Raw genomic sequence first — 27,347 nt, 5'->3', positions numbered from 1 at the left:
GGAAACAAATTTGTTTATGATGCCCTCAGGCACTGAAATGGCTTCCTGACTAATATCTCCTTGCACCCATAAAAACCGTCATCCTTTTGGCCTGCGGTTGTCTTTGCCAATTTAGGAGTGTTTGTTGACTCCCGAGGCCCAAATGGGTGCCCTCAATTTCCATATTTTCACGCACACACCTGGCACCGCTGAGGAAAAAAATGAATTTGATCCTGTTGGCGCTGGGGCTTGTTTGGTGTTTTGTTTCCGCTATAGTTCAATTTTTTAAAAGGGAGAAAGGAAACCTCTTTCTTCTTTGTCCAGCCTCTTAACATGCCAAAATGACATTTTGGAGAACAGAGAAGTGACTCTGGGATCCTGGTTTCCCCACCCCATGTGGCACCTGATGGCAGATATTAGCTGACAGGAGTGTGAGGCCATTGTTGGCCGACTTTTATGAGGGTGGCTTTGGCAGATCTCCAGGCCTGCCTCTTTTTATGCTCTTTCCTTGCTAAATTTACCTCAAACTTATCTCAAATTTCCCTTTTGTAGTAGAAGAGCAGGAGAAAGGACCTAGATTTAATTAGACACCCTCAAACTTGGTGTGTCAGGAGTTTAATCTCCCCACCTGCCCATCTTTTCCAGAACATTCCAACCCAGAATAAATGAAATTGATTTCTACCTGGCCTGTGTGCTAGTGTAAACCCCAAATGCCACGCTAATTATCAGGGGGGGAAATATTATTTCTGATGCTGTGCTTACGCCCATATGGTAAAATGAAGGCTGGGTCTCGTGCCAGTCACCATTGCCAGCAGCACCTAAATAATAATAATAATAATTTTATTATTTATACCCCACCCATTTGGCTGGGCTTCCCAAAAGGTGATGGAAGGCTTTGGGGAAGAGGCCACATCTCAGGCATGGGGCTGCCCATTACAAGCATTCCCAAATGCAAGCTGTCGACCCAAGAAACTTGAGATAATATACGTATTCAGGTTTTGATCAGCGAGATGGTGCCGAATCATTTAATAATAGTAGCTTGTTTAGGAAAGATAGGAAGATTACAACTGCCTTTGGTCCTTAGCGGAGAACAAAGCCAGTTCTTTGGGGGCAGGGCGGGCGTCTCTCCGAAATCTCTCTTATTTACAGAGGTAATCAAAAGACGGGGAGCCTGGATTCGGAGGAAGAAAGAACCTGAGATTGCAAGGAATTGGGGTGGGGGTGGGGTTGTCGGTCGCCAAGGTGAAGGGGGAACAGCAGGGCAAATCTCTCCGAGAAATTCTCTTCTTGAAATAAAATAAAAATCCTTGCTGTTGGCAAAACTCTGTCTCTGGGAGGCAGGCAGAGCTTAAAAGGCTGTTTAGAGGCACGTGAGGAAGCTTAAGGGCACTCTGGATTCAGTCGCAGGGGGTGGGCCATTATGTTTTCTTCTGCTTGCGGCCTGCAAAGGGAAGACGAGCAATGTGAGGACACTGAACGCTGCCTTATATACCCCGTCAGGCCATTGGGGTCCCATCTAGCTCAGTAGACTCTACACTGACCGGCAGCAGCTGTCTGGGGTTTAGGACAGTGGGTTGGATACGTTGGGAGTTGAAGCTGGGACTTCTGTGTGCAGAGCAAATTGGGGCAGACAAAGAGAAGGACTTCTTTGCACAGAGCATAGTTCATCTTTGGAACTCATTCCCACAAGAGGTAGAGATGCCTACCGACGGGGATGGCTTTAAGATTAGACAAATCCATTGAGGACAGTACGGCTATCAAAGGCTACTAGTAGCCATGACAGTCACGTTCTCCCCCCACTGCTGGAGGCAGTATGCCTCTGAATAGAGGTTACTGAGAATCACAGGTGGGGAGACCACTGTTGCCCTCTGGCCCTACTTATGGGCTTCCCAGTGACATCGGGAACAGGATAGCCAGCCATGATGTCCACCCACTAAAAATGACCACTCAATTATCCATTCAAGAATTAGGACAGGCCACGGGGGTCACCGACCAGCGCCACTTACGTAATTCGTTGTTCTTGGTTATCGCGATGGAGGCTCTGGCCCTTGGTCCTTGCTGCGTGAAGTGATAACCAAAGCGGATAATGGAAGGGCAATTTTCCAACATGGCGGCCATCTCCATCTCCACCGAATCGCCCAGTCGCTGGCGCTGTGTGGGGAGAAGGAAGGAAGAGAAATGAGAAGTGTGAAGGAAGCGAGGAGGGGCCCCACACTACTGTATATATATATATATATATATATATATATATATATATATATATATATATATGATGGCATTGGGTTTGCGAGGAGACAAGAGGATGTTGCGGGATGAACTTTGCAAATTCATGAATGTAACCGGAGCATGGTTTGAGGATAACACAAAGAAGCCACCTTGCTGAAGCAAAGAGAGAAGGCAAGCAGGGCTTTTCCATCCGCCTTGCAGAGAGACCTTTGCTCGCCGTTTCATCCGGCTGCAGAGCAGAGGAAGAGTGCAAGGGGCTCTGACCCCAAAATGCAGGCCGGCTAACCTGGTTGTCCACCTTGAGTTCAGTCAACGTGGAGTTCTGCTTCATGGCTTTAATGACTTCCATCATCCCAGCGCTGGTGATGAAGTTAGATTCAATGTTGAGGCTCTGAAGGGTCTGGTTCTCCTTCAGCATCTCGGCCACAGCCTGGGGGCAGAACAACAGGCAAAGTTCTGGAACTCTTGCAAGTACAGAGGTGGTACACATTACCTTGGTTCTCGAACTTAATCCGTTCCGGGTGTCTGTTCGACTCCCAAAACCATTCAAAAACCAAGGCGCTGCTTCCAATTGGCTGCAGGAGCTTCCTGCACTCAAGCGGAAGCCGCGCCGGACGTTTGGCTTCCGAAAAACGTTTGCAAACCAGAACACTTACTTCTGGTTTTGCGGCATTTGGGAGCTGATTTGTTTGACAACTAAGCCGTTCGAGAACCAAAGTACTACTGTATCGTCTTCAGCCACTGTCTCCAACTCCCAGCAGCTCCAGCAGCCAGCATGGGCAATGGTCACAGAGGATGATGGGAGCTGGAGTCCAGCAATGTCTGGAAGACACCAAAATCCCCATCCATGATCTACAAAAGAAAACAATAACTTCAGGTGATGTTGAACTGCCTCAGCATTCTGATGTTTCCACTATCCCTTTGGAACTTTGGAACTCACTGCCTCCTGATATCAGGTAAGTGCCTTCACTGTACTCTTTTCGGCACCTGCTAAAAATATTTTTTGATAAGACTATCTGGATGTGTAGAATGCTGACATGTGCTTTCACCTGCTTTTTAGCTTATCGTTGACGTTAATTTGTTTTGAGTGTTTTTAAATAGTTGCTTGCAACATTTCTTTAACTGAGAATTTGATTTTTTTGTAACAGTTTTGAGGATGGGTTGTTTTTTTTATATATACAATCAAGCAGTATATAAATTTTATTGAATAAAATAAATAAATGCCAGAGCAAAGGCTGGGCTGGCCACGACTGATGGAAGTTGTAGTTCAGCATCATCTGGAGTGCTGCAGACTCTCCTATCCCTGCTTAAGCAGGACTAAATCAGGGCTCTGGTTCTGATTCTGTTTTGGTCCTGTTCACCCTGTATTTGGTTAACCACAAAGCCTACATAAGTTGTCCTAAATTGGGGCTATTCTAGCCTGGAAGGTTCCATGAGTGATCACAGGGAGTCATCCTTCTCCAATTCTGTTCTCCCTTGCCAGTTCCCTGTTAGGGTTCAACCCTAGCCAAAGCTCCAGATCTCCTGTTAACGGGCAAGGAAGTTTTTCAGAGGAGGCGCAACATCAAAGCTTACATGTGCCACTGGGTCATTACTCCGGGTTGCCACCAGGCTGAGCTTCTTGATGACAGTGTTTCTTTTCATGGAGTCGCAGATTTCTATCAGCGTCTGAACGGGAATGTCCTGTTGGAATGAAGAGAGGCTCATCTGCACCACCCAAAATCTGGCTTCAAACCTTACCTGTTCCTGCATTTGGGGGTGAGGGACCACATGACATTACCCCTCTCCTGCTGACATCTCGCATGTCCCAAAGCGAAAACCCACTTTTCCCCTAACCGGTAGTAGCACAAAAATGATTTATAATATGCTAATGACACTTTCACAGTGTGGTGTGGAAGAGCCGTAGCTCACTGCTTTCTCTTCTTCTTCAAATCCCTAAAATATCCAGTCTGCTCCACAGTTGCTTAGAGCAGGGCTTTCACTGTGGCTGTCCTGGTTCTGTGGGACAACATCACAGTTTGAGAAATAGCTGTTGTTTTGTGTTGTTTTTTAAAGTATTTTTAGATGCTTTTAAAGTAAGTTTGTAAATCACCTTGAGGCACATGTAATATTTATTATTTGACCATTGCATACCTTCTAATATTTCTCTGATGAAAATAGGGACATCCCATTCTCTAAAGATAATTTTACTATTTATACCCCACACATCGGACTGAGTTTCCCCAGCCACTCTGGGAAACTTCCAGCACATATTAAAACATAATAAAATATCAAACATTTAAAAAAACTTCCCCATACAGGATTGTCTTCAGATGGCTTGGGGGTTGGATAACTCCATACCCTCCAACATTTCTCCAATGAAAATAGGGACATCCTAAAGAAAAGCAGGACATTCTAGGATCAAATCAGAAACTGGGATGTCTTCTCTAAATCTGGACGTCCCTGGAAAATAGGGACACTTGGAGGGTCTGCCATTGTATTTCTTAATCTTTGAAGGATCGGCCCACTCTCACACTGGTCAGACCCCTATCCTCTGACAATTAATCCTTTTAATTGTTCATAACCATGAGGACTGGAACTTTAGCTCACATTTAGAGGAAAGTGGCAGAGTATCTGCTTCGCACGCAGAAGGTCCCAGGTTCAATCCCCAGGTAGGGCCGGGAAGGAACTCTCTGAAACAGAGCTGCTGCCAGTCAGTGTAGACAATATTGAGCTAGATGGACCAAGGATCCAACTCCATATAAAGCAGCCTCCATGCTTGACTGGAAGCAAGGAACAAGCAAGGTGCTTGTTTCTGCCACCAGAGGTGCTTTTAAAAAATCAGCTAGATGTGCTTGAGCCCATTGACATCTTCACAGCATCTGCTCTTCTGACAAGTGATGGACTCCAAAACAGGGGCTGTTCCATCTGTTGCCTGCTTAAGCACCCAAGTGTGTCCTCCTGGGACTTGGTACTGACCTTAATGTTATTAAGGTTCACTTCCTCAAGTTCCTTGTCGTTGCTCTGGATTTTCGTCAAGGTCTCCTCCACATTTGTGGGGTTTGGAGGCTCATCTGGGACAGGCTTGTACTTATCAGGCTGCACTACGCCTGAGAGAGAGAAAAATAAAATAGAGAGTGTGTCTTGAATAAGAGAGTGCAGAACCTCAGGACCAGGGGGCAAATGTGGCTCTCCAGTCTTCCCTTTCCAGCTCTCAAGACCCTTCCCAGGTCACGCCCCTTCTCTTGAAGCCTGTTCTCATTGGTGAGTGTTTTGCTTAGTCTTCTTAGGATTGGGACTCTAGCCCCCAAACATGTCCACTTGAGTTTGACAGTTGCTTCTGGTTCCCGGGCAACAGTCTCTCCTAACTCCTTGGTCATTTGCCACCCTCTGTAAGATGCAGACCAAGGAATCACTCACTGTTTATGCCTTCCGTGTTTGTGATGTTGCCGCTGCAGATGGCATCATAATACTGCTTGTTGCTCATGAGGGTATACATGCCCAGGATAGCTGCAAGGAAGCAGAGAAGGAAATAGCCAGGTTTGTATTTTTTTAAAACAACAACAACACACCACTATATTCTGATAATTTATTTTGGTTTGCCAACCATGTGCAAGGAACTGTACAGAGCAGAGGCCTACCCCTCTTCTGATCACTAGGCCTAGCTCTCCCTGTATAAGTGCATTTTAAATTCCCCACACATAGAAGTGTAGCACGTCGTGGGGATAGTTTAGCTAGAATCCTTGACACACTAGTATTCTACATGCAGGCTTGCTGTTATTTTGACTTCCCAGAGGAGCATCTTCAGACTACAGGCAGGGACTCCCCTGTTTTACCTATCAAGTTGATCTACAGACTGTAAACATCAAACACAGTGTCAGGTTATCCAGACAACCACATGAAGCAGTGGATAGGATAGAGAGCTGCACATAAATGGCACCTTTCAAAATTAGAGTATAACAAAATCCATAAATAATCAGATAGTTAAAAACACCAGCCTGTGGTTGTAAATGCAGAAATGCTCCCTAGGCACTTTTTTTTTTTTAAGCGAGTCTGTCAGGGCACTGACGGTTCCAGATTTGCAGGGGGCCTTGGACAAGATGTCTCCTGTGGGCTCCCTCCCACAGTGAGTCCACCCACCCACTGCCATCATTGCCATCTGTTCCTGCTCCTGTGCCTCAATGTGCCTCAATGTTGCCTCAATGTTGCTGCCACTGGCTTGCTTGCCAGTGAGTGCCTCCGCCTCCTTCTTGCCACCACTGTTTACATGCTTGAGAGGCAGTTGGATGAGCAGGTTGCAAGAGTGGAGAGGAGACAGCAGCCAGAGGGGGCTCTTGTCAGTGGGACCTGCTTCCTTGGTTTGGGACCCCGGCAGGTGCCTGATTAGCCCAACCTGTGCTGCCAGCCCTGTGCCTGGGAGAAGGAGGTTTCTCCATGCATTTCCCTTTTTCTGTAGGCACCGACATTTCAAAAATCCTTTGTGGAAAATCCATTATTTACAGGGACAGGAGCGACCTGCTTTGTCAGGATAGCAGCATAGCTAGTGGGGACATTTCTGCTCCGGTCCATCCGCGCCGCGTCCAGCTCCGATTCCCAAAGCTCAGCAGCAAGCGGAGAGTAGGGCTGGCTTAGCGCCACGCAGAGGCTAAAATCAGACACTTCGGGTGCTCTCGCCCTATCGGCTTACACCGGACAGGGAGCCATGGGGGCAATAAAAATACGTGAGGCTTTGGCAAGGAGGTGACATCAAGGGACTTTCCCGCCCGGTGGTCACCGGCCAGCATGCGAGACCCACCTGCTTTTTATGCAATACAGGTTGTTACAATTGTACTGGGCTGCCTGCAACAGAGTCCCCTCCTAGAAATGGGGATGTCAGAGAAATTCCAATCAATAGAAAAAATGGGAGCAGGAATTTACGATGTCCGCTTATTCATCCCATGTCCATGACGGAAATCAATCCAGCAAATAGGGTTAGTGTTTGCTGTTGTCATTGCTTTCCATCCACTAGTGATGTGCAATTGACTGGTTTTCTTTTGCATAGACATTGTATTTCCTTTGCAATATGAATGTAAGAACAGCCTGCCAGATCAGGCCAAAGGGGACCCATCGTGTTCTCACAAACACATACCCAACAAGCAGGGTCCAAGCACAAAAGCCTTCTCCCCTCCTAAGGTTTCCAGCAACTGGTACTGTATTCAGAAGCATTGCTGCCTCCAACTCAGGAAGTAGAACATAGCCATCTTGGCTAGTAGCCATCAATAGTCTCCTCCTCCAAGGATTTCTCTAATCCTTTTTTAAAGCCATCTAGGTTGGTGGCCATCACTGCCCCCTGTGGGAGGGAGTTCTGCCATTTAGCTATGCGCTGCATGAAAATGGACAATGCAAGAAGCGTTCTTCATTCCTGCTAAAAACATTCTGGTTTAGACAAGCCTACCCTGAAGTTTTAATTACAGGTGAGTAGCCGTGCTGGTCTGCCATAGTCGAAACAAAATAGAAGATTCTTTCCAGTAGCACCTTAGAGACCAACTGAGTTTGTTCTTGGTATGAGCTTTCGTGTGCATGCACGAAAGCTCATACCAAGAACAAACTCAGTTGGTCTCTAAGGTGCTACTGGAAAGAATCCTCTATTTTGTTTCGACTGAAGTTTTAAGGTAGGGTTGTAAATGTTTGTTGATTTTACTGTTTTATCTTCTGTGAACTGCTTTGAGGGTTTTTTTGTTTACAATCAAGCTGCGCACAATATATATTTTATGGAATAAATAAGTAAGTATTACATCCCCATGCAGAGCAGCGGACTGCTCCAGATATCTAAGTCAGTGGCTTGAGAAGGGGTTAAGAAGAAGTCCATGCACAGACCCAAGCTGAGGGTTGTAGCCAGCTAAGTACTACATGGAATAGACCTGTTGGAAAAAACAGGCCTAAGTGAGTCACATTCATTAATGTCAGTGGGTCTACTCTAACATTGGCTACAACCCCAAGGACCTAACTTGACAGTGTACTGGGTGCATTCGTACGTCTGTGCTTCTCTTTGAGCAGATGGATAGTATTTATTAAACGCCCTTCATTGATAATTTGTTAATAAATGCCAAGAGGTTTCTGAAACGATGAGCTTCCTTTCCCCCTATTTGGAGCAAACTGCCACTGGGATCCGATACACCTCACTGTTGTCTGTGCCCCCAACATGGAGCAGCTCTCTGCCCACCACCCTCCGGCGAGAAATACGCTTTTTACCTGCAATGTCGCACATCTCTGCATCGGTGGCATTTGCTAAAGCTTCTTCCAGTTCAGGTTCCAGTGTGATCTGCTCTTCTTTGGGGATTTCCCTCTTGGGGTTCTTTGGAATAAAGGGTTTTCCTGGTGTTTAGGTTAGGGGAGGAAATGAACTAAATTAAAAGTGGCACAAGAAAAGGTCATACGATGCAGTTCATTCAAGCAATTCCCCCCCCCCCAAAAAAAAATTCTCCAAAACTTTCCCCATTCTGAAATCCAGCCAGATTTAGTGAAATGCCCCCAAAACCGAGCTCAAGGTTTTTATAATTAATTAGCAAGGCCCTTAAACAACTTGGGTTCTAGATACCTCAAGGACTGCCTGATTCCCTTATATCCCTGCTTGATTTCTGAGGTTTTTGGGTGAGTCACTGTTAGTGTCCCCCACCCCATGGCTCGATTCCACAACTCAAACCCCTCAGGAGCCATGTATTTGGTATGGTGGCTTCCTTCTTGTTGGGCTCCCTGCAGGCTGAGATTAGGCAAACCCCTTCCCACTAAACTTCAGCAGCTTGACAAATACCAGTACCTTTCTATTTCAGTAAGTATTTTAAGGAAACATTCTGTTTTTATTACATTAACATTAATTAACTTTGTTCATTGTATGTATCCATCTGTGACTGGATTAAAGACTTTCTGAGGGATCGGACACAAACAGTGAGGATTGGGCCTGTTACTTCTACTCCCTGAAGCTCAGCACTGGCACCCCCACAGGGATGTGTGCTGAGTCTCTACCTGTATTTGTTGTAGACATGTGACTGTATTTCATCTGATCCATCTACTGCAATTATTAAGTTTGCAGATGAAACTACCATAATGGATCTAATTACAGGTGGAGATGAATCAGCATACAGTATCTAGGCAAAAAGTATCTACTTGGTGCCTAGAGAATAATTTGCACCTAAATATTAGCAAGACAAAGGAGATGGTGTTGGACTTTCGGAGGAAGAGAGGGGAACTAGCCCCGTTGTATATCAGGGGCTATTATGGTGCTGGAGGAGACTCTTGAGAGTCCCATGGACTGCAAGAAGATCAAACCTATCCATTCTGAAGGAAATCAGCCCTGAGTGCTCACTGAAAGGACAGATCCTGAGGCTGAGGCTCCAATACTTTGGCCACATCATGAGAAGAGAAGACTCCCTGGAAAAGACCTGATATTGGGAAAGATTGAGGGCACAAGGAGAAGGGGACGACAGAGGACGAGATGGTTGGACAGTGTTCTCAAAGCTACCAACATGAGTTTAACCAAACTGTGGGAGGCAGTGGAAGACGGGAGTGCCTGGCATGCTCTGGTCCATGGGGTCAAAAGAGTCGGACACGACTGAACGACTAAACAACAAAAATATCAGGGGGCGTTGTGTGGAGAGAGTCTCTTCCTTTAAATTCCTGGGAGTTAACCTTAGTGAATACAGTTATACCTCAGGATGCGCTCGCTGCGGGTTGCGCATTTTCAGGATACGAAAACGCCAAACCTGGAAGTACCAGAATGGGTTACTTCTGGGTTTCGGCACTCGCACATGTGCAGAAGCACTGAATTGCATCACACGCGTGCGCAGACACAGTGGCACAGGTTGCGAATGCTCTGGGTTGCGAACGCGCCTCCTGCATGGATCGCGTTCACAACCCGAGTGTCCACTGTACCTCACTTGGAAAAACAATATAACTCAGGTGGTTAGAAAGGCCCAACAGAGACTCCATTTCCTCAGGGTCTTGTGAAAGAACAATGTTAAACAACAATTGATGACCTCCTTCTACCGGCCCACAATAGAAAGTGTCCTCTCATATTGTATCACAGTGTGGTATGTTGGCTTGACAGCCACGGACAGAAAGTCTTTACAGAGGGTGGTGAACACAGCACATGATATCATGGGCTGTCCCCTGAGCCTGCTAGATGACATTGCAAGGGATCGCTGCCTTAGGAGAGCGAGAAAAATTCTCAGGGACGATTCACACCCCGGCCAGCACCTCTTTAATCTTCTACCCTCGGGCAGGAGATATAGAAGTATAATCAGTCGTACCAACAGGCTAAAAAACAGTTTCTATCCGTGGGCTGTTAGGCTGCTGAATGGAAAATAATATAGTGCAACTGAATTTTGAAGTTGGTGTGTTGTGTGACAAGCACACAGAGTGCAATGAGATTGAGTGTTTGTGGGGGGGAGGCTTGGTTAATTTTATTGTACACAGGTTGTACATTGACAATAAAGGTATTATTATTATTATTATATTTTTTACGGGCATGCCTTTGAGACTTCTGTGATTAAGCAGTAGCAGGTTTTCCCAAATGAGTCCAACATCTGAGGATACATTTTTTTTCAGAGTGGAAAAAGGGAGGGGGGCACTTTATTCTCTTACCTGGAAAGACTTTTCCCAAGGTTGTGTGTAATAATAATGATAATAATTTTTATGCACACTTTCCCCAACAGATGCATTTTTTTTTTTTTTGCTTAATGTTCTTTATAGCGGGAGAACTGCATTGCAAAATCTGGAGAAGTGTACTATTCAAAGGGTAGCTGCGTTCTCGTTCTTGTATCATTTGGGGCATTTGAATTAGTTAGGTCCAGATTCCTGCATTGCAGGGGGTTGGACTAGATGACCCTCACAGTCCCTTCCAGGTCTACAGTTCTATGATTCTATGTTAAACTGCGAGCCAAACTGAATTTCTCTTCCACCCTTCATTTCTGCCTGAGTTCCCATTCAGTGTGGGTTGCCCGTTTGGAAAAGGACTGGAACAGTGATTCTGTTACATCACTGTACGGGGGAGTGACTAAATGATCCATCCCAGAGAGGCAGAAGGATTGCCGATTCTTAGCAGATGCCCAGAGCAGTCATCCAGAATTTCAATGTGGAGGATTCAGGGTCCTCAAATTATTCCAGTTATTATTTCCCATGGCACACTAGCAGTTCTCTCTACACTATCTGACACAATCAGGTCTAGAAACTTGCGCTGTTTGTTTCGTTGCTGGCTGGTTGTTGTTTTTTAAAGCCAACATTAAAGTAGCTGGGATTCCAAAGCGGCCACACCAGACAGTTCCATTTCATGTGCCCCAGATCTAACCCCTCTCCATGCCCCCAAAACACAGTGATTTAGTTACAGAGAGGAAGCAAGGGATTTCTTAATCGCAGCCAGATGTTTAATTGCTCAGTACTAAAAGTAGCAACAGAAGAAGAGGTGCCATCTGTTTAAATTGTTAGAATATAAACACCAAGCCACTATGAGCTGCAATGCACTAATTTATTTTGTGAGATTAAGAGAACAGGGGTGGGGGAGGGATAAAGAATATGAGAAATGTAGTTACGGTGAAAACAGTTTTTCCAAGTATAAAAATAGCAGCAGTAATTAAATAAGGGTGGGGAGAGACGGCAATGCCTCAAACTGGAGCAAAACAACAGTGTGATGACTTGACGCTCAGGTTAGAAACATTAAGACATGTATCGCAATTACTAATTGCATTTCTTTTCTATTTTGTGTTGGTTTTCTAATGTTAAGAACATGAACCAAAATAAGAGAGGGAGGAAAGAAGACACGGACAAGGTTTCCTCTCAGAAAATCTCTTGACACCGTGAACTTTCAGGAAATCTTTTTTTAGGCCCCAATGAGACTGGGCAAAGGGAGAATCAAAGCTGCCCTTTAGAAACATCCCGGCTCTAGGATCTTTTCTTCGTTCCAGCGTGGAGAGAAGTAAATTAGCGTGGGAACCACAAAGTGAGAGGGGCGTGAATAGGGTGAACCTGAGATGCCTTCACACACACACACACACACACACACAACCATCTTCCAATCTGCTGGCAGAGTCCACCTGTTGCTCCTTATCACCAGCACTCGGAATCTGACTGCTGCTGCCTCTCCACGGGATTGGCCAATGCACCGGCAAGATTCAGCACAAACGCCATTGGTTATGCTGCAAGATATCTGGAAAGGGTAGTGCTGCTGCTTTTGACATGCAAGGGATGTCAGAAGGCAACGGTTTCTATTCCAAACTGCATTAGTCATAATCGGTGCTGTTTCTCTTACACTGCGGTTCAGTTTCTGCCAAACACTACATTATTCATCTCACCATGACAGCTATTTAAAATAACAGAACTGTAAAGTTGGAAGGGACTCCAAGGTTCATCTAGTCCAACTCCCTGCAATGCACGAATCACAACTAAAGGATCAATGACAGAGGGGCATCTGGTCTCTGTTTTAAAACCTACAAAAAAGGGGAGTCCACCACCTTCTGAGGAAGTCCGTTCCACTCTTGAACAGCTCTTACTGTCAGAAAGCTCTTCTTAATGTTCAATCAGAATCTCCTTTCTTGTCATTTGAATTCATTGGTTCGGGTCCTCCTCTCCAGAGCAGCAGAAAACAAGCTTGTTCCATCTACCATGTGACAGCTCTTCAGGCTAAACGTACAGCTGGATTGGGCCCTCGAAATGGGTGGGAGACACATTACTCCTGCTGTAATGGGTTCTGATGTACCAGCTGAAGGCCAAATGCATCATGAATTTAAATCCCCGATCAGCCTTGTTGTTCACTGGAGGAGCTGGCTACAGTCTCTCAGATTGGCATGCCTCACAGGGTTTTTGCATGGCGACATAGAGCCCCTTGGAGAAAGGGTGGAGTATAAATGCCACAGGGAGGAATTCAACAAGTGAAGAGATTTCCTTGTCACTCTGCCTCCATGTACCAGTAAGGTAGACTGGTTGGATTTCTGCCTGTTGTACTGCTCTTAAAGTCAGAGGAGTCTGCCTGGAGTATAGGGATGGAACATTTGCCCTCTGCCTATCTTCAGCTGAATGGCAGATAACCAGTGATCAGTTTCTAAAATGTCATTTTTAGGGATGTGTTTTCTGACGCAGAATATAAAGTTTCTGCAAGTTTTGAGGTCAAAGGTGGAATGAAATGTATTTTAAAATGTTACCAAATAAGATGTGATATATATGTACTTTGGCTTTTTAAAAAGAATTTTTGGCAAGCCGAACCACAGGACAGCTCAAATTTATGCTCTCACAAGCTGTTTATAAAACTTTGGTTCCTCTGGTTGGTGTCACACAGAGAGGAACTCTGCGAGTGAATGACAAGAACCTTTGCCTGACCTAAGCAAAGCCACTGGACAGCTCAGTTCTAAGGTCTCACAGGGGAATCCCTTTGCAATACCTCAGCTCTCAGGGTCACATGCAAAATCTGCAAATGGAAGAACATCATAAAGAAGAATATGACAAACGCCCTTAATGTATGGCAGCAGGATGCCCTGAAAGTGCTTTTAGCATACGTGAAGGACGCAACTAGGAATGAAGGCAAGTTCTTAAAATCAATGTCCTCCTTTTCACACCTTTCATTGTGGGGTCAAGTAGCTGCAGTTGAAGGTCAAGGATGAAGAACATGCAGCTGCAAGTGTGCCATCGTCTACTCAGAAGGAAGTCCCAATTCAGTTTGGAGCCGACATGCATGAGAAAGGGCTACAAATGTTTCCCCCCAGGTGTGTTGATGGATGATTTGAAGAGATGCCACTAGCCTTTACCAGGAGCACTTAGGAACCTTTTGTGGGTCAGGACATCTGAGCTACACACCGGGCTATTTTGAATCCTCGGCGTGCTCCCGGCCGAGCTAAATATAACTTTTCCTCTCAATCCCATCTCAATTCTGGGACAGCACGCACAGTAGGATTCTGGCAACACTCAGGAGCAGCTTTTGCCCGGCGCCAAGCTGGAACAGAGCTGGCCTTGAAGACCTATGGGCTGTACGTGATTGTCTCTCTGCACATGCCTCCAGCACCTCTTGCCCCCAATCAAAATGGCAGCCATTGATTTGGAACCACCAATAAAACTGATGCTAGCACCCAGGGTTTTTTAAGGATATTGCAAATGTCTAATTCCAAAATCCGTATCAGGCAATGGCTTTATTAAGTCAATCAAAGTGTCACAAAGGAGTGTGCAAGCTTTCAAGGCCAGGACAGTTCAGAGTTGGCACCCCAAGCATGGTTTGTGCTAACCACAGTTTATAATCAAAGTACAAGCAAACCAAGGTTTACAGCTGCTTGCCTGCTTTTGTTTCCCAACATCTCGGAGCACAGGCTGATACATTTACTCTCATTTTGATGGTGCAGTGGCTTCTGGAGACAGGGAACTAGTAGTCACTCTGCTCTGTCAATTTGAACATCTCATTGAATCATAAAGCACACAAACCATGGTTTCTCAGCCTTGCTCACCAGATTACCGGTACTGCAAAGCATGGTTTGCGAATTCAAATGTCACAACCAAGCATAGTACAGGCCCATGGTTTGCAGATTTGTCAAACCATGGTTTCTGGCGCCAGACACAAACCATGGTGATGCATAAGACAAGCCTGGTCTGGAAACATACAAACCAATGGATTTGGGGGCTGATGGCAAACCATGCTTTCTCAAATTAGTGTCATGCCTAGCTGCTGACCACAGTTTGATGTGACATTTGAATAGGATGAATTTCTACGTCTTTGTAACAGGAGAAATGCTAGAGGGTGAGAGTACTCCGGGGCCTGAAACACAGCAGGCAGAAAATAAAATTTATTTGTCCAAAGGCAGATGTCCAGGCTTCTGCTATTTAAATCAGACCTGGCCAATCCAGATGCTCCATACAACCCACCAATCACAGAGGGTATGATCTCATGCAGTCCCAGTAGCTCAGTAGTAACTCAATAGTAACCATTATGGTAGTAATGGTTAGAGTGTCAGACTATGAGATCAGGGTTCAAATCTCCACTCAGCCATGAAGCTCACTGGATATCACTGCTTCTCAGCCTAACCTACCTCACAGGGTTGTTGTGGGAATAAAATGGGGGAGAACCATGCACACCACCTCAAGCTGCTTGGAGGATATAAATGCAATAAATAAATAACTCACTGAAACTGACTTTTAGGGTTGCCAGCTGACCATAAGTTTTTTGTTTAAATGGGCTGCTCCTCTGCCTTCAAGAGCAGCTCAATCTGCAAAAATCTGTAGGTGGCACTTTGTGCATCACAGTTGCACATCCTGCTGCTGCAGATGGGACAGCCCCAGAAGATAGCTGGAAAGCTTGGCAGTCCATCCACCCAGCCTTAGAATCATAGCATCCAGCTTGGAAATTAGACAAATACCTTTTTTCTCTCCTGTGAAGGGCACCAGGTCTTCCCGCTCCTTCGCTTCCATTGCCTGCTTCTCCAGGTGCTGCATGAGGGCATCCCGATCCAATGGACCCGTCGGGCTCTTCTTTGTCTGGTCTCGTTGCCGGAGACCCGCCGGGAGCATCACGTTCTATGAGGCAGAGCAGAATGGGGGTGAGTGAGTTATACAACAGTGTGGCATTGTATCGCCCAGTACCATAGGAAAGGGCTTCTGGCTGTATCAGAACAAGGACTTTCAACTGGGCCATCAAAATTAACTCAACAGGTGAAGCTTTGGGCTTTGTTATATTTCCCTGTTAGGCATCATCTGTTGAATGTGCCTGCTCCCCTCTCCCACCTAACAACACTGGCAAGGGGAAATGACTGGGAGTGACTTGACACGGCTACTACTTTTAAACTTTCAGTGCGCTTGTTCATCATCACAAAACTTGCCCTTGGGGTTGTGAGGGAGGGATTTGTAGGGGTGGCCAGAAACAATTCCTGGGAAAATAGCAATCTAAATTTCCTTCCACACCTACTGCCTAGATGTGGGACTATTTCCTAACCTGTATGTAGATTATGACAATGATAATTGACAATATTTGGTCTCGATACCCATACCTTCTTGTTTCCCGAGCAAATGTTCCTAAGCTGAATGTACATTGCAAAAATCCAAATTAGTATTCTCCTAAACTTGATTCCATCCTGCAACCTTACCCCTTTAATGTTAGAGTTATAGGCTCAATGGCAGGGCAGAGAGATGGGGAGGAAGAAGCCACCCAAAAAACAAGCATGGCTAATCTTTGCAAGATACTTCACAATTGTGTATGTAAAATGGGTGCATTTGAGGACCTTTTAAAAATGCTATGATAAAAATTAAAAGTTATCACCAAGACTTAAAAGGTGAAACTTTAAGCAAACTCATTCTCTGAGGGTTGATCTTTATCATCCATGCACAGGGATCAGCAGGCTTGGGAGAACCCCAAAATTTGAATAAATACTATGCATCTCTCTTTAGAGGAGGGAAACCTGAGGGAATCCCCCTCCCCAAAACAGTCCAGATAGTTGGGCATGCACAGTGCTCACAGATTGCCTCTGATGTCAGGGCACGAAAGTGGAGGGTGTGTGGAATGGCATGCCCTGAAAAGGGATGGCGGAATCTGTCAGTTTTGGTTCTTTCAGTTTCACATCCCACCCCCACCCCCAATCTTAGATTCAGTTATCTACATTTTGCATCAATTTGTAATTTTAAAAAAAATCCTCATGAAAATTCATCAGCGTTTAGTGCGAATTTCTCATAACACATTTTTATAAGCTGTTTTTAATACCATACATTTGTTGCAGTCTCACTTATTACCCCTAAGGAAAATTAAGTTTCACCATCTTCACATTCAAGAAGGCTGTGAATTTTAACCCAATAAACCTTTAATAGAAGAAGGCAGCTATGAACGTTTTGATTCAGCACCAGGGGGTTTGCTTAAAAAAACCATCTGGATAGGTGAATCTGCCAGTTTTGGTTGCTTTCATTTTATCAATCTTAAGTTCAGTTCTCCATATTAGCTTGAAATTTCTTTTAAACTCATCGCAAAAATTCATCAACATTTTAGTGTGAATTTATTTCAGCATACATATTTTAAAGCATTTTTGCCTTGTGTACACACTTTTTGAGCAAATCTCTGTAACATAATGCATTTTTGTATGTCAGTTTCCCTAATGTATACATTTAGAGGAACATTTTACCCTGTCAACTGCATTTTGTTGCACACATTACTTAGCTGGAGAACTACATTGCAAAATTAGAAGAAGTGAAATTTCAAACGATATTTGCAAAAAGTGCAAATTACCGGTAAGTAAGTTTGTCTTTTAATTGTGGGTGAGACTGAATTTCTCCCCCTGCCTAAAACCATGTCTAGGCAGTCGTATTTCCGTTTCCCTCAAAAACCTAAAATTAAATCTAGAATCTTCAAGAATCCCACCTTCTACCCCAAATCGTCACCACCCCCCAATCTCACTTCAGGGTCCATTTCCTGAAGCTCTACGTCAAGTTGAGCCAGCTCCTCCGCAGATAGTTCATTCAAGATCTTGTCTTCATCAATGTCTCGATATTTCTCCAGCTCTTTCTGATATGAAGTCGTCATGGTTGCTGCAGTTTATGCAAAGGTGGTTCTCTCCTGTGATGTAGAATGAGGAGGATGAAGCTGGATTTAGGGGGGATAGAAAGAAGTCCCAGTGAGTAACTAGGAGACAGCTCTAAAAGATCCAGTGTAAAAACATGGGACACTGTTGGGGGGAAAACCAGTGGAACTCCTTGCCTCTTGATTTTTCTGACTGATCAGCTAAGTTGGTTTCTAGGACTATAAATTAGTGGTAGTATTGAGACTGTCGCCTGATTAAACAAAACATAGTTAATTAACCCTGTGAGATCTGTTGTAACATAATATGTTCCAAGTTTGAGTCCTCCTGACTTGGGGGGGGGGACACCAACAAGGCTAAACCCAAATGTTAATTCAACCATGGTGCTTGTGACTTGAGTTTCTTTGAAGAGCAGGGTCTCCTGGTAAGTTTATATCTTGTTCCTGAAACTCTCAGCATCCAAATTTGGTGTGTGCGCTTGTTTAATTCAAATTGGGTCACATTTCAGTCTATGGCCTTAATTGAACAATCCAGACGAATAGATCAATGCAGGCATTAATGGCCACATCAGAGTGTTCAACAAGCAAACAAGCTTACCCGTTCACCCAAAAGAAAATGACTGGTATTTCGCACTGTACTTTAATTTTCTGTCCTGCCTAAAGGGCAGCGCTCCATTTGCCAGAAGCTTCTGCATGGGGGGGGGGAGGTGTTGAATGAGTCCCCCAAAACAGCTGTTTTAAGCCACCCCATTAAGCTGATTGTCAGGACCTGGTTCTCAAAGGCTGAGGGTTTTAAAGCAATGCTGAGGAATCTGGGGTCTTCCAGATGTTGCTCCCAACTCCCAGCAACCAGCACAGCCAGTGGTCAGGGATGATGGCACTTATAGTCCATCATCATATGGATTGCCACAGGCTCCCCTTCCCTGGGGTAAAGGTATAAGCCCCCCAAGGGAATGGGTGCCCCTGTGCCCTATGTTAAAAGAGCCACAGAAAACAACAAGAAGGAATAAGTTTCTGAGGGTAACTGCTGTTTGGCAGTGGAATGGGCTCCCTTGGAAAGTGGTGGAACTCTCCTTCCTTGGAGGTTTGTGGATAGAGGTTGGGGGGGGGGGTCATCTGTCAGGGATTCTTTAGCTGTGATTCCTGCATTGCAAAGGGTTGGGCTAGATGACCCATGGGGTCCCTTTCAACTCTACGATTCTAAGACTAGGCTGATTCTTTAACACGGTTGGGATTTTGGGCTTGTGGGGAGAGGACATCCTGTTGTGTGCTGTCTGAAGTCGTATCCTCTCTGGAGGGCTGTGCCATGCAATGTTTTTAAATATGTAAAATCATTCACATATGTCTGTGCATGCACACTCTGTGTCTCTTAGCTATGCATTTGGACATTTCTTGAGGTATCATAACCAAATTGTGTGCGGTGGTTCCTGAGATGAACAGCACGTTTCTGTCTACGTTTGGGTACCGTTGGGAGCCATTTTGAATCACGATGGTCAAATGAACCTTTCAAAACTACGCCGATTTTTAAACACTGGTCTCAAAATTGGTTTCCTAGAATTTCTGAGCAACCCCAGGCTACAAACCTGCTATATCAGAATAAATGACAGATGCAGGAAGGCTCTGAAGCCTAATGAAAGAGAAATCAGATTGAGCAGTAAAACTGTTTCCAAACTGTCCCATTGCCATACTTACTGTCTGCTTATCACTCTCTTACAAGGCAGGCAGGGAGTGGTCCAGGGAAATGCTCTCAGTCTGGCTCTTACTCTCTTCCCCTCCTTCATTTCTGGTCTCATTTTCTCTATCACAAAATTGACCCAACACACCACACAGGGTTGTTGTACAGGACTAAATGAATGCAAAGGAAGCACTCTGAAGTCTGATACACATGGTACCTTTTAAATGTTTGTTTGTTTGTTTTTGAGCTGGTGTGTGTGTGTTTTTTTAAACTCTGTGACTCTTTTTAACCTTCTAATCTAGTTAAAGGACCCAGTGGCGCAACGGATCAATGCTTCTGGCTGATAACCAGAAGGTTGGTGGTTCAAGCCCACCCAAGGACAGCTGTGGCCAGAATTCATGCACTGCAGGAATTTCAACACTATAATTCTGTGATTCTATGTTTTCTTCATCCTTTTAAGAACCTAGGAAACTGCTATATTCTGAGCCAGACCCCCAGTCCATTCAGCTTGGTATTGTCAACACTGACTGGCAGCAGCTCTCTAGGATGCCAGGCAGCTTTCTCTCCCAGCCCTACCTGTAGATGGCAGGGATTGAACCCAAGGCCTTCCGCATGCAAAGCAGGTGCTCTGACCACTGAGCTGAGGTCCTCCCTTATATCAGATGGACTCCCTGCATTTTCTTGCACCTTTCAAATAATGCCTTCCTGTTTTCCAACCTACTTCTTTGATCGGTCTCTTCTCTCTCTTCCTCTCCTTCTCACTTTTCCCAAAAAGATAAGAAGTTTTCTGAGTCCTGGAATCAAAGAGTTCTTGTGTGCTCTCAGAATTCAACCTCCGTGCAAACTCGGCCAGCCCTCTTCTGGGAAGATCTAAACTAAATAGGTCTGTTTGTTTTCCCCAAGATGTCTTAAATTATGGTCAAACTTCCATTCTCTATTTCCTGTGCACTTTAACAACCTGCGGCGGATAGAAATTCAACCACTGTGGGGTAGCTTTACCAGCGGAATTTCTGCCTGTTGTGCAAGTTGGTTGTGTTTCCAGCAAGCGATGTGACAGGCAAAGAAAAGCGGGGAGGTGGGGGTCGGCATCCTGTTTCTGGAAACACAGGTGTGGGGAGCCTTTGGCCCTCCAGATGTTCATAGAATCATAGAATGGTAGAGGTGGAAGGGATACCCAAGGATCATCTAGTCCAACCACCGCAAAGCAGGAATGTTCCTGGACGATAACTATCCTCCTCCTTCCTGGCCCTTGGGAGCGCTGGGGCTGATAGGAGTTGTCATTCAGTGAAACACCTGGAGGGGAGGGCCAAATCTTCCCCACACCTGCTGTAACGGTTGCCATGCAGGTGGACATTCAGCTGGTGAAGCGTCCCACCTGTCAGAGTAAAAAGAATGCCCTGACAGGCCTCCGTCAGAGAGAAACCATAGCAGAGAAACAACAGTGGCAAGTTTAGTGAGCATAAATCAGGCATCCCCAAACTTGGCCCTCCAGATGTTTTGGGACTACAACTCCCATGATCCCTAGCTAACAGGACCAGTGGTCAAGGATGATAGGAACTGTAGTCCCAAAACGTCTGGAGGGCCGAGTTTGGGGATGTGTGGCATAAATGAACGTCCACAGGGGCACATCTTTCCATGCTGAAATATGTTGGTGGTGACAGCCCACCTTTAGATGACTCCCATATTATATTCGCCCATCAAGTGTTTGGTTCAATATCTGAATTTTTCCTGCCACCGTTTTGGAGGAGATACTACTTTGCATTGCCATAAATAAATAAATAAATAAATGTTGGCCATATCATATTCCCTTTGATTACCTTTTTTCTTTCTCTTTTAAAGCCACGCTAGACAATTTTTACCTCCTCCCACAGAGTGGTACTCTAGACGTCTGCGCTAATGTCTTACTCTGACAGCGCCACAGAGAACGTGTCCATCAAGACCGCTTCATCTCTGACAGGGGCCAAACAAATGCAGCTGGGAAGCCCCCGCAGCAGAGCAAGCTGAAGACAGGCAAACGTGCTGCTTCCCACTCCTTGCATCTGGTAAACTGCTCCTGGACATGGGGGTTCTGTTTTGCTCATTGCTGTCAATGCACGACTACATATGAATTTGCTCCTTCTTTCCCAGATTCACCTGCCACACATCCCATTGCCACACGCCAGGTTTAGACATAAGAATGTGAGACGGGCCAAGCTGGTTCATCTAATCCAGCCTTTTCCCTCAGCCCACCAGCACAAATCAGTTAGGAAAGGGCCTTTTCCTTTCTTTGTTCTCCAGAATCTGGTGCTCTCTGAGGCAGACTGCACCTGAAAGACCCATTCCAGCCATCGGGACTAACGGCCCTCAATAGGCCTCTGAATTTGTCTCACACCGTTTTTAAAGCCGGTTCAAGTCAGCATCCATCACCTCCACATCTTGTGGCGGTGAGTTCCGCACATCAATTTCACTCAGCCACCCCATATTCTAGTATTATGCAATGCTGGAAGGTGGTTGACTCTCCTTCCTTGGAGGTTTTCAAGCGGATGTTGGAATGGCCATCTGTCATGGATGCTTTAGCTGAGATTCCTGCATTTCAGGGGGTTGGACTGGATGATCCTTGGGAACCCCTTCCAACTCTACAGTTCTATGATTCACTGGGCAGACAGACTCTCGGTTTCCCCTGTCTCCACACTGCTCGTGATTTACTAGATCTCTATCCGGACTCTTCTTTAAGGTTTTTTCTTTTCTTTTCCTCCTCCTCCTCCCCTTCTCTAATTTAAAACGTACCCAAGGAAGGAAGATTTTACGTCCATAACAAACACAAACACAGAGAGAGAAGCCAGTTCTCTTTTGACACCCTCTTGCTCCCTCTTGGGTCTGGAGATCTGCCCTGCCAGGTGGTCTAGCATTGTGCGAGGGTTAATTAACAGGGAGGAGGGGGCTTAGCTGGACTTCCGAGTAGGAAGCAAGGACACAGCGACCCGGAGCCCTCCGGGAAACCTGCCACACCATCTCTGCATTCAGCGTGACGCTAGAGTCTCTCCCTTCAGTGCCTGTGAATAATGCCAGGCGCGCTGGGATTCACAAGCTGGGAGACTCGCTGCTGTTGTGCTCGGGTTCTGCTTGTAGGCTTCCTATTCGGGGCATCTGATTGGCCACTGTGGGAAAAGGATGCTGGGCTAGACGGGCCCCCTTTGGCCTGGTCCAGCAGCCAGTCTATTTTGATGTCCTAATAGAACCTCCGGGTCCAGAGGCAGTCTATCTAGATCCATAAGTCCATTGGGTGTTTGGCCACAGATACTGGAGTGGATGGGCCCCTCCTTTGGCCCTTGGGGCCCCTTCCAACCCTACAATTCTACGGTTCCATTATTCTATGCATTGCCTCTAATGTGGTCTTAATGCCGACGGTGAGTGTGCAGGTGCCCTTTGCAAAGTTTAAAGGCCTTTCCTGAGCCCCTTATGCTTGCATGGGTCCCTTTTCAAATCCCCAAGACTCTGCCCTTTGGCCCCAAATCTTCTTTGTTTAAAAAATTGCCCTGAGTGTTTCTGAACTGGTAATGAACTCGGGGAGAAATGGTGATCTGGGTCACTGAGTAGGGTATTTACTGGAGGGAGGAAACAGGTTAATTTAAGATTATTAATTATTTTATTTATTTATTTATTTATTTATTTATTTATTTATTTATATCTGCCCCCCTTTCCCCAGCTTGCGCAAGTTAAAAGAACACAGATAAAATGCAGAAGGCTAAAAGCGTATTTAAAAATAATAGTTAAAAGGTTATTAAGCCCTAATAGAATTAAAAACAAAGTAAAAACAAAACTGTTTAAATGTAGGTAGTAAAAGTAGTGCAGCCCTTTCCTTAAAAAAACAAAAACAAAAAAACAATCACTCCCTCAAGGCTACCTGCCACCAAAAGGACAAGGAGGGAGCCAGTCTGGCTTCTCCAGGGAGGGAGCTCCAAAGTTGTCTGGGAGAAGCCACCACCGAGAAGGCCCTCTCTTGTGTCCCCACCAAGCGTGCCTGTGAGGGTGCTGGAACTGAGAGAAGGGCCTCTCCTGAAGATTTCAAACCCCCAGGCAGGTTTGTATGTGAGGATACGGTCCTTCAGGTAGCCTGGGCCTAAGCTATATGACTTTACCTAGAGATGATTTGAGAGATGGGGGGATTGGGGAGGAGGGCAATTGAATCAGTTGGGAACATAAGTGTTGGGAGGCGGCAGATGAATCGGGTGGGGTGTGCATTAAACGAAAAATTCATCAGTGGGACAATTTGGATGGGAAGTGAATCGGCTTGCAAAGTCTGTATCCTCTGAAGTCTAAATTTTAATCTATGTACGTTGTTAGTGTGCGCAAATTTTGTGCACCTTTGGATAGGAGTGATGGGTCTCCTGCTCTAGAGACCTTTTAAGTACAGTGTCTAGGAATACTCCGGCTTTATGTCTGCAATCCGCTCCCTGAAACTCGGTGCAATTTTCACCTCCACCCCTCCTTCCATTCCCTCAGTCAACCCCTGCCTTATCCCAGGTCAGATGCTCGGCTCTATCTAACACGATGTTGTCTACACTGACTGGCAGCAACTCTCCGGGCTTTCAGGGGGCAGGCATTCCCTGTCCTATCTATTTATTTTTACTAACTTATTTATTGTATTTCTACCCCACCTTTTCCACCAAAGAGCTCAAGGCGGCGTACACAATTCTCCTCCTCTTCCTCATTTGATCCTCACAACAACCCTGTGAGGTAGGTTAGGCTGAGAGGCAGTGACTGGCCCAAGGTCACCCAGTGAGCTCCATAGCTGAGTGGCGGGATTTGAACCCTGGTCTCTCCCAGGTCCTAGTCTACCACTTTACCACTACACCACCACTGGCCCTCCTACCTGGAGATGCTATTGGGGAATTGAACCTGCAACCTTCTGCAGGCAAAGCAGGTGCTCTGCCCCTCAGATACAACCCTTCCCTTAAGATTCTAGTCCTCATAGTTCTCAATAAAGTGCCAATTTGAAATGAAACCGAGGAGGCTGCCTTATACTGAGTTTGGCCCCTGGGGTCTGTCTAGTGTAGTGTTGTTTGCTCTGACCAGCAGTGGCTCCCCAAAGTTTTAGGCAGCCCTAACTGAAGGTGTCGGAAATTGAACCGCGGACCTTCTGCTTTCAAGGCAGGTGCTCCATGCCTGAGCTGCGTCTTTTCCCTGTGTGATCCCCACCTTCTCCGCAGCCACAACTTGGCCCTCGACCGCATTTCCCAGGCAGACAACTGAGCTTGCCAAATGCCCTCCCTCTTTTGCCCAGATCTCTCTCTCTCCCTTCTTGGCTTCCAGAACCTTTAAGGCTGCGAGATGCTCAGGGTGGGGCCACTATCCGTAACAATTACCTTTTGCTTTTTATTTTTATGTTTTTGCTATGTCACTCTGCCTGGTACTGCCACCATTGACGGCATCATAAAAAGGGTAATAGCTGTCCGGTTTCACACCATTTGAGAGACAGTGGCTGTGTACAGTTAAAGCACACAAACCCCTGAAGAATCCCGGGAACTGTAGTTTGCCCCTGAGCCGAGCTGCAAGTCTCAGCGTCTGCAAACTATAGTCCCCAAAATTATTTAAATGCAGCTTGCCTTGGGGAAGGTTCCAGGGTGGTTCAAATCTGTTTTGGGGATTTGATGCCACTTTTAAGTCTGAATTCAATCGCTTGGGGATCTCCTTTGACCCACCTATACTTCCTGCGTCTGGATTAGAGGATCCACCTGTTTCTAACCTCGCTATCAAGGCTTAAAACATTACTTAAGCTCTCCTCCACCTTCACCCCATAGATCTGTTTCCTTGCAAGCCCTCCTCCTCTCTTCCAAATCTTCAGTTAGCAAGAGACAACTGGGTTTTGTGATGCCCACACACACACCCCTCCCACCAGACATGGGTGGGGCCTGCTCTACACTTTTGCAGCAGGAGGAGGTGGTAGAGTCCTTGCAGAGCAGGTTGCGCCACTTCAGGCTGCAGGTGGAGAGTTGAAAGGACCCTGCCTGGATCCCCTTGAAAGTGAACCAAAATCCTTTCTGAAGGATTTCAGCAATCTTCTGCCCAACTCCCAACTTGCAGCTTTGTCGTGGTACAGTCTCTTCAGGTTTGAAGGCAAGCCCAACAGTGGGGGGGGGGGGAGGAACGACACACACTCCACCCCAGGCTCTGATCCTTTCTAACTGGTCACCTAGTGAGCTACTTGCACAGAAATTCATTTTATTTGATTTTACAGGACACACACAAGACATTTGCAGGGAGCGTTGCCTGTGCACACGGCAAAACGGTACAGTCCTCGCTGATCTCGTGCCAGGATTCTACCGCCTTATCTGTTGCGTGTGCCGACTGGGCCTGTGTGTGTGTCTGTGTGTATAGAACACTCTCCACCCCGCAAGGACCCAGCCCAAACATAGCCGGTGACAGGCAACCTCCCCTTTGCTTGGCGTACAATTTTCTCGCCACCCGCTTGCTGCCTCTTAAATTCCCACGAAGCCGAGGAGGGAATAAAGGGGGGAAAGGGACCCAGACTTACCTCCCAGGCAGGCTGTGTCGGCCTCTGCCTTTTTTCTCCCCCACCCTGAGTGGTGTGAACCTAGCAGGCAGGGCAAACGGGGAGAGAGCGAGAGAGCGGCAAGCCCAGGAACTGTGTGAGATCAGCATTTTATTATTTTAGCTTTCCAGCCGGGCAGGCGGGCGGGGTGAGGAGCGCAGGAGCGAGAGATCACATATACAGACTCCGTTATCAATCACTCCACAGACCTGCCGAGCGGCCCAGTCAAGACCTCCAGCGGCCACAGCTGAGAAGTGCCAAGCAGAGGAGGACCGGTTCAATCGGGAAGATGCTATTGGCGCTTCTGTTTTGTTTCATTTCAAGCCTAGCCAGGCTTCCACTGCAGCTGGACTACTGCAGTGCGCTCTGTGTGGGGCTGCCCTTAGAGCTGGTTCAGAAGCACCAGCCGGGTCAGAATGTGGAGCCCAGACTCGTGATGGGGAAATCTGGCTGACAGCATGTGGCACCACTGTTAAAACATCTGCAACAGCTGCTAGCTACTACCCGGCTGCGTTCAAGGTCCTCATATTAATTTTTGAAGCCCCGAACTGCTTAGGCATGGGTAGGCAACCTAAGGCCCAGGGGCCAGAGCCGGCCCAATCGCCTTCTAAATCCGGCCCGTGGACAGTCTGGGAATCAGTGTGTTTTTACATTAGTAGAATGTGTCCTTTTATTTAAAATGCATCTCTGGGTTATTTGTGGGGCATAGGAATTCTTTTTCTTTTTTTCAAAATATAGTCCGGCCCCCACAAGGTCTGAGGGACAGTGGACCGGCCCCCTGCTGAAAAACTTTGCTGACCCCTGTGCTTAGGTCTCAGGGACCGCCTGAACTCTTATATCTCAACTCGGTCACTGAGATCATCTGAAGAAGCGGCATTGATGAGATGAGGCTCAGTTGACAAGAAGAAACACTTTAGTGCCATCGGGCCCAGCCCTGTGGAACTCTCCGCCACTGGAGATTCAGCAGGCGCCTTCCCGTTTTTAAACACCTCCTGGAAACTTTTATAGTCTGCTCTCTCTATGCAAGTAATTAAGAAGACATCCTTGCACAACTGTTAATTGATGCTTGTTTTTTTAACTTTTTTAATGGTTTTTATTGTATGGTTTTATTGCTGCAAACCGCTTTGATACATTGATATGTTTTATGAGATGTTTACAGATATTTAAGAAAAAATTAGAGAAATTTGTGGTGCAGAAAGGAATAAAATAATTATCATGCTACCTCACAGATTCAGCCCTCCACTTTCCAGGATCCTCAGAGTTGCCTCCCTCACCCCTTCTCTCTCGTTTTCTTTATAGACAATTGGTTGTGTGCAAATAGAAACAAAAGCTTAGCCTGCTGAAATAGTGAACTGGTCAGAGGAAGCTCAGGAAGGGCGTCTTGCCTCTGCAAAAGACCCAAATTCTCTGCTTTCTGACGCAGAAAGGGAGGGTGCAAAAGGAACCACACAAAAGGA

The 27,347-nt window shown here is 46.1% G+C and overlaps 1 protein-coding gene across 2 annotated transcripts; it reads right to left on the bottom strand.

Annotated features, from left to right (window-relative positions):
- Positions 1–969: 969 nt before the first annotated feature.
- On the bottom strand, positions 970–26,007 carry TMOD4 (tropomodulin 4). Of its 2 annotated transcripts, XM_033174712.1 has the most exons (10): positions 25,873–26,007; positions 17,564–17,749; positions 15,546–15,702; positions 8,416–8,538; positions 5,605–5,694; positions 5,164–5,294; positions 3,781–3,888; positions 2,492–2,635; positions 1,986–2,130; positions 970–1,420 (listed from the first exon to the last, which is right to left on the bottom strand). In XM_033174712.1, exons 2-10 carry the CDS (start codon positions 17,687–17,689, stop codon positions 1,398–1,400), a joined length of 1,047 nt encoding a protein of 348 aa, XP_033030603.1. In that variant the 5' UTR covers positions 17,690–17,749; positions 25,873–26,007; the 3' UTR covers positions 970–1,397. The 2 variants fall into 2 exon arrangements, with proteins under 2 accessions (XP_033030603.1, XP_033030604.1); XM_033174713.1 differs by lacking the exon at positions 25,873–26,007 and having other exon boundaries at positions 8,416–8,540; positions 15,547–15,702; positions 17,564–17,702.
- Between the last annotated feature and the right edge of the window lie 1,340 nt (positions 26,008–27,347).

The sequence above is a fragment of the Lacerta agilis genome, chromosome 17 (genome assembly GCF_009819535.1).
Source record: "Lacerta agilis isolate rLacAgi1 chromosome 17, rLacAgi1.pri, whole genome shotgun sequence".
Taxonomy (NCBI): domain Eukaryota; kingdom Metazoa; phylum Chordata; class Lepidosauria; order Squamata; family Lacertidae; genus Lacerta; species Lacerta agilis.
The sequence above is the reverse complement of the archived record's forward strand: the minus strand, read 5'-3'. Positions and strand labels throughout refer to the sequence as shown.

What these genes read in the sequence shown, in the direction of transcription:
- TMOD4 (XM_033174712.1), bottom strand. Translation starts at nt 17,689, where the DNA reads ATGACGACTTCATATCAGAAAGAGCTGGAGAAATATCGAGACATTGAT. An exon ending in TTCAGGAAATGGACCCTGAA is followed by an intron (nt 15,703 to 17,563) that starts GTGAGATTGGGG and finishes TCTGCCTCATAG; the next exon opens with AACGTGATGCTCCCGGCGGG. An exon ending in AAACACGGAAGGCATAAACA is followed by an intron (nt 5,295 to 5,604) that starts GTGAGTGATTCC and finishes TCTCTCTCTCAG; the next exon opens with GCGTAGTGCAGCCTGATAAG.